The sequence below is a fragment of the Octodon degus genome, unplaced genomic scaffold, assembly GCF_000260255.1.
Source record: "Octodon degus isolate 3935 unplaced genomic scaffold, OctDeg1.0 scaffold00189, whole genome shotgun sequence".
Lineage (NCBI taxonomy): Eukaryota > Metazoa > Chordata > Mammalia > Rodentia > Octodontidae > Octodon > Octodon degus.
The window spans coordinates 226664-234187 of NW_004524765.1; the positions used below are offsets into that span (position 1 = coordinate 226664).

Consider the following 7524-nt stretch of genomic DNA (forward strand, 5'->3'; position numbering starts at 1 on the left):
TTTGTCCTAACAACAAATTCTTTCTTCTTTTCATTCCTTCCTCATTTTTCATTGAGCAATATGACTACCAAATCACCTACAGTAGCTCTTTTGTTCTTCTTTCTTTTATTCTAGAATAGAAAATTATCCCCCTGTTGTTCAGCCTCTAAATATTCCTGTTCTTTCTCAACACGAGAAACAAATTCCAGAATTCTACTTTCTCTTGGAATCTGATGTCATTTCTATCATCAGAGAATTCACTTTTGTAAATGTCCACACTCAAGGTATTTATAAAGAAGGAAACTGTAAACACTGATGTAACGCACTTCTAGACAACGTTGGCTTCCTGAGAAGGATTATCTTAGAAGTCAGAGGAGTCAGGCTTATTTAGGAAATGCAAGCCCTGTAGTACAGAACATATCCTGGAGATATCTAGGAGTATCAGAAGGTGTGCTTGGCTATTTTATTAAGAAAGGAAGTTGGCTCTAGTAAGAGTCCAAGAGGTACCAATGGATAACATCCAAGTCCAGAGATACAGAGCTACCAAGGGAAAGTAACCAATGTAAGCACTCTCACTCCTAGATTTATTGGCTCCTTCAACCTTAAGCAAATTCCCTGTGCATCTTCCCCACCTTTATAACAAGAATCACAGCACCAACTTCCCTTTTTTGATATAAAAATGTGTACAATATATGTGAGCTATCTTGCAAATGTTTGAAGTTTACAGCTCTAGATGAAAGAGCAGTGAGTGACAAAGGGATGCGATGTCAAACATGGTGCCAACAAGGGGCCACAGGTCTGCAGTCAGGACAGGATGGGGAGCACTAGTTCTGCTACAGCCCTACTGAGCCCCTGGCCACCTGACGTCCCAGCAGCAAGCACAGTGTCTCTTTCTACAGTGGAGGCCCCATCCCAGCTGCGCCCACACCTGCACACAGAGCTAGGTTGACACCCTATGTTTTCACTGGTGTTGCAATGAAGAAAATCGCTTTGGTGGGAACGTTCTGTTAGTGGAGAAGAGGCAATACTTTGCCTAGAACCAAGTATGTTTTCTGGAAAAGCGATGAATCTCAATGATGATTCTTAACAATGCTTCACAGACAAACTGCCAAAGAGCAGAAAAGAGTAGCTAAGCTTCCAAGTGAAGGAGGAGAACAAAGCACACCATTATAGAGATGGAACTCTTGCCTTCTGGCACAGGTGCTCAAGATGAGCATAGAGTTTTCAACTTAATATCATGAGGAATGGAATGCATTTCTCTTCAGAGAACACTTCAGAGAAATAAGGACGCTATCCAACATGAGACCAGAAAGCCACTTCTGGAGATACTTGTGTAGGGCCTGGGAGACAGCTGTCACTCAGCAGGCAAGTCCAAAAGAAGGAAGGCCATGGGTAAGAAAGCTATCTGAGCTACAGTGCCTTGTATTTCTTTTTAATTTTTTTTTTTTAGCTTTGATAGAAGAAATCTACTTTTGAAGGTCCAAAAAAAAGTGTTGTTGCTATAGGAACAGGTAAGCAGATTAAACTTGAAAGACCAGTTTTAGAACAAAGAATTTAATAGGCAGGGCTCAAGCAATTAACCAAGAAAACATTTTAAGTAAATATCTTTTGGGTTTGTTATTTGTATATTAATTCCAGGCAGATAAAAAAAAATGCTGTTATAGAATGAAAGCATCACATTTTAACATTTTAATTACATCATTACTGGCATAAAAGATTATGCTTACACAATTAACACAAAGACCTTATTAAAAGAAGTGCACATTTCTAACTCTCTCGATTACATTGTAATTGAGAAATATAACTTTAAATTCACCAAGAACGTAAGAGTCATCTCTGATTTTCTCACACTTCCTAAGATGAGAACACATTTAAAATAAAAGAACTACTGAAAGTTTGCTGTGACCAATCTCTGTAAGGAGGGAGCAACAAGTAAAACTCTAGAAGTAAAAAGAAATGTGTGTAGGCTGATCATTGTTAATATTTTATGTCTTCTCTGTCCAGCAGCCTTGCAAACAAGATGTGCAAGAAGAGAAAAAGGGTCAGAGACCCGGCCGGCTGCTGCTTCCCTACTGATGTTTTCTCCTTCCCATTGAAGGGCTCTGTTCTTCACACTGGGGACCACTGAAATGACTGGACTTCTTGAACAGACTTGTTCTCCTGACAAGGCTCAGCCATGAATTATCAAGTGGCACTGTGCTTCTCTCCCTTTCTGTTTTCTGTTTAAAAGAAAACATTCCTGATAAAAATGAATACAATATTTTCATTCTCACCAATGTCTGCTGTCAGAGGTTGCATTTGTGGGACAGAGAGACTTCTTGGACATTATCCCCTTTCTAATGACATCCCACGGCCAAAATGTAGAGAAAAATGTGCGTATCAGTGTGTGTATGCATGCGCGTGCGTGTCTGTCTGTCTGTCTACCTGCCTGCCTGCCTGCCTGCCTGCCTGCCTGTCTGTCTGTCTGTCTATCTATCTGTCTGTCTGTCTGTCTGTCTCTCTGTCTGTTGGAGTGAAGGAGTGGAAAGAGGGGAATAGGGCATGGGGTTGGAATCTTACCATCTCATTTTCTTGTCCTTCATTGAGCACCGCCTTCTGCTGCTTCCCACAGGTGTCCCCCATGAAAAAGTGATGCCACTCTTCCTGCCTTGCCCTCCTGAGCAGACACTTGTAGGATGAACTGGCAGAGCCACCGTGGCAGCTGTGCCCCAACTGGCTAAAGGGGTTAGTGATCCTCCAGGTTACACTCCTCCTTCAGTACACACCTTCTCTCCGCGAATGACAATACTTCACAAACCAGACTCCACCCACAGGCCCCTGGCTAGGAGGAATTTCTGGCTGTGCCTTGCTAACTGCCTTCTCGCAGAGCAGCTGTCTCAGAGGAGGCTGCGCCCATGCCAATCTTTTTCTGCCCAACTTACAGTGAAAGAACTCACTGCCTGCCCAGTGTCTGCCAGCCTCAGACATCTGACTACAAATCCAGTGGGACAATGCAGAGCTGGCAGAACCCTCCAGAGGAGCGGGTGCAAGAAGTCCCAAGTCGCTGCTTTATTTCTGAGAGCTGTGGAACTGGGGCAGGGGGGAGACTCGCAGCACTGCAGATTTAATTGGCTTCATGAAAGCCCCAATCCATAGGTTTATAATAGTACCCTCATTCACTTTGTTTACACAGGTACAAATTATCACTGATCTTTTTCCAAAGACATTCGTAATTGCATTTCTTCGTACATGCAGAAAACATTCTACCTACCACATATATGGAGCTATGTTGACTTTTTTGAAATACGTGGAAAAAGTAGAGGTATAAGCAATCTAGGCTATGTGGTCTCCTTTCCTTCAAATGTTGGTGCTTAAGCCACTTAAAGATTTTTTAAAATAGAATGTTCCAGTGACTGTACAAAAAGACTCATTTTTAAATGTTTTCCCAAATTATTCAGTGAACATTGAATACAGAGAGGACATTAGTAAGTCCAGGCATATTGGCCACCTTCGGAGTAACAGAAGGACTCAAACTCACAAACAGCTATGTCAGAGGTGGTTTCTGTTCTCGGACCGTAAACGTAAGTCTAAGACAACGGCAGAAGTCCTGATAAGGTGAAGGGAAGCACCAGGCTAACTTGGCTCTGGAAAATGCCTGGTTTCCATCTGCTTCTCTGTGCTGCTCTTGGTGTGACCATTTAAAAGCAGGAATTTGGCCTACGAGATAGCTCAGCAGACTAAGCGCCAGCTTTCGCAAGCACAGGGACCAGGGTTCAATCCCCAGTCCCGCGTGTCACACCAGTCCCGCCCCCCAGGGTGCGCCAAACAGGCAATCGAGTCTGGGCGGGTGGTGCACGGCTATAATCCCAGCGCTGGGGAGGCTGAAAACAGGAGGATCACTAGGAGTCTGGTCTGCGTAGTGAGACCCTGTACCAAATACATGCATGAAATAAAAAGAAAAGAAAAGCAGGCACCGGTGCTTCTCCTCTCGTAATATCTGGCGGCAAGGTGACAGTAGGAATGAGAGGCTTGTGAGAGCCGATGGAGGGGGACTGAGATGGGCGCCCAATTTAACAGCAGGCAGTAGAGCAAAGTGGTTCACGCCATGCCATGCTCTGAATCTGGAGAGCTTGGACTTAGATTTGGCCTTTGTTAGCTGGCAGGCATGGCATATTGAGCTCTACTAGGTTACTCAAACTCCACACACCTACACTTCTTTTTTTTTTTTTTCCGGAACCAGGGATTGAACTCAGGTCCTCGCGCTTGCCAGGGAAGCACTTATTCCACTGAGCCAGCTCCCCGGCCCCCACCTACATTTCTTCGCAGGTAAAATAAACACCACAATAATAACTTTTCTGCCAAAACTGTGTTTTGAGGCACAGTGCTTAGGAAACAGAAGTTGTTCAATAACCAATACTTATTTTATTTTCCATGTCTACTCCTATCCATCAAGATAGGAATGACACTTGGCCCTGCTATCTGCAACCTGGCCAACACAAATGTGTGTACGTGTGTGCACCTAAAAATCTTGAGCAAATGTTAAAACAAGTAAGATAAACACACAAAAATTGCAAGCTAAACAAACTCATTGTAACATTAATTATTATAATATATATTTGTATGAGTTTCAAAAAATTATAAGTAAAATTTAACTAAATAGATATATTAGTTAGTAATACAATTAACATTAATGTTTTATCACAAGGTCAAGGTAGGAAGGGTATAGAGTTTTCAGGGAGATGGTGAAAATGACCTGGAATTAGTGCCAGCTTCACAATTTTGTGAATGTGATAGAATTTGCAAAAAAAAAAAAAAAGAATTTGCTGAATTGCACACCTTAAAATGGTGGATTTTGTGGAAGAAAAATTTGCATTTTTATGTGAAAATTATACTTTAAAGATGTAAATGAATATTTTATACCCATTTAGTATGTTTAGCAGAGAAAAAAAATAAATGGTTGATTTTGAAAGTTCATCTCTTGAGCTGGGTGGGCATAGTGGGGCACACCCATAATCCTAGCACTGAGGAAGCTGAGTTTGAGGCCAGTCTGGGCTAAAAGTGTGTTCAAGACCAGCCTGAACTAACTACATATTGAAAGCCTGTTTCTTTTCTTTTCTTTTCTTTTCTTTTTTTGTATTTTAGGGAAGGCTCTACAGGGTGTTCAGGGTCTCACTACTAGTTTGGACTCCTAGTGATCCACCTGTTTACAGACTCCTAAGAGCTGGGATTACAGGCGTGCACCACCACGCCTAGTCTCAATTGTTGTCTCAGTGTGCCCCGGAGATGGGGCTGGCACAGCAGGCTTGGGAATCGAACCCCCGGCCCCTGCACCTGCTTGCAGGCACTTTAATCCGCTGAGCTATTTGGTCAGCCCCAAAACCCTGTTTCAAAAAGATAAATAAATAAATAAGACTTCATCTTGACAGTCAAGTGTTAGGGTGTGGAGTGGTGGAGCTTCCGCAATGCCTGGAGCAGGCAGCACATATCGCGTTGTCCTCTCTGTAGCTGCCCTTCTGGCTGGCATCCTGAGTACTCTTGGCAATCCATGGGGCATTGTGAGGTAAGGCCAGCAGGTAGGACCCAGAGGAGAAGCTCCAAGCCAACTTTCCCCAGCAAAGGAATCCAATGATGCTGCAGCAGTGACTTCTCCTTTCTCTTCATGAGCACGTGATTGCAGTGCACACTGCTGACTTCCCTTGTGTGGAGCTGGTGCAGGTGCACAACACCTCAACATTCCCCTGTCATCCCCTTTGCTCCCTCCCTCTTCTCACCCATCATCTCTCCATTTCCTTCTTGTTTGAGAAAACTCTGCCTCCACTCCTTACTATCTTTTATTTTCTCTCACTTTATAATTAGGGTTTCTCTTATATGAGAAAGCATGCAATATCAAAGCTTGTGTCTGAGTTATTTCCCTTTGCATATGGTTTCAAGATATCAAATAAGAGAGACTGGGAAGATAGCTCAGCAGTCTAAGCTCCTGCCTGGCAAGTGCAAGGACCTGGGTTTGATCCCAGGAACCACACTGTCATGCCAGCAGCCAAAGCCAAGCATGGTGGTGCACACCTGCAATCCTAGCACTGAGGAGGCTGAGATAGGAGGATCACTATGAGTACAAGCTGCATAGTGAGGCCCTGTAGCAAATAAATAAGTATTTTTCAAAAAGATATCAAATAAGAATAAAGAGTGACCAGGCTGCATGTGGTGAGGGGACAAGCATTCCTGCACTATTGGTGGGAATGTAGACTGGAAAATCACTATGGAAATCAGGATGGAGATTCCCCAAACACTGAAATTAGAAATTTCATTTGACCCAGTTGGTTCTTATCTAGGTATCTTCCCAGAAGAGTTAGAAGCATCGTGTTAGAACGCTCATTGCACACCCATGTTTACAGCAGCACATCTCATCATAGTGAAATCTTGTTTTTTATCTTCTGCTACAGATTGAACCATCTGTCTCCAAGCTGAGAATATTTAAAATTGACATAATCTTAAAATAGGTGTTAAGACGTCAAACTCAATCATTTTAAATATTTCATTTTTTTCCTCTAAAGAGTCATACAGAGAGTAGAACCTAAAGAAATGCAATTTCCTCTTAGTCATGCTTGTGTAAAATTTTTTTCTCTCTTTTCAAAGAGTAAATTATCAGTGTTTCTCTTTCCTCCTTTTAATTATATAATATGTTTTCCCAACTAATTAGGTTATATTCAAATAAATAAATAAGATGTAATAAAAAAATAGTTAAATGTCCATCAGCAGGTAGATGGATAAAGAAAGCGTATTGCCAATCATCAGAACATTGTTTACTGTGCTATAAGAGGGATAAACTTGTGTTACGGGCTCACGATATTTAAGCCAAATGTCAGATCATTGAAAGCTTTCTGGGGGGAAGAAACCCACAGGCTGTATTTGGAGAAGTCTTTAAAGGACCTTTACATACTTGAAGCCAGTCTAAAGATTGTACACACTTGAATTCAGCAAATAACCCAATGTAGTCCATCAGTCCATAAAAGTAGTGGGTTATCAGCAGAACTGGCAATTGTCAGAAGTTGTTGACTTGAGCCTTTTATAGCTTAGCATATTAATATGGCATTACTTTTATACCTCGTGGTTATTCTTTCCTGCTGGATGGTTAAGACCAAGTTAAAGCAAGACCTATATAACTAAAAATGTAACTTTTGTATCTCACAAGGCCAGTCAAATCCCCTCAGGACTTACCCTGAATCCATGTATAGCAATTTGTAGATCTTTCATCAGTGTCAACCATCTGGATGAGTCACGGCCATTGCTTGACCAATTTGCTCTGTGTGAAAGCCTAAGAGAATTTTTTCTCTCTAGGTGACTCTCCTTAGGCACAATATACATGGTCAATCATTTTCCTCTGTGACCCCATAATCTCCTTGGACAGAAAATCTGGTACACCACTGAGTTACAGGATGTCACAGCATAGGTTCTCTTATGTTCTGAGTCCTCACTGACCAGCATCTCTAACTGCAATAGAACACCCATCCTGACAAAACAGAGAGAGAGAGAGAGAGAGAGAGAGATAAAGGACCATTTTATAGTGAA

At 42.1% G+C, this 7524-nt stretch overlaps 1 protein-coding gene across 1 annotated transcript in view; it reads right to left on the bottom strand.

Annotated features, from left to right (window-relative positions):
• Atp13a4 (ATPase 13A4) overlaps positions 1-2717 on the bottom strand; it is a 164198-nt gene extending 161481 nt beyond the window's left edge. The window contains exon 1 of the mRNA XM_023704135.1: positions 2539-2717. Coding sequence (XP_023559903.1) covers positions 2539-2601 — 63 coding nt within the window. The 5' untranslated portion in view covers positions 2602-2717. The remainder of the gene's footprint in view (positions 1-2538) is intronic.
• Between the last annotated feature and the right edge of the window lie 4807 nt (positions 2718-7524).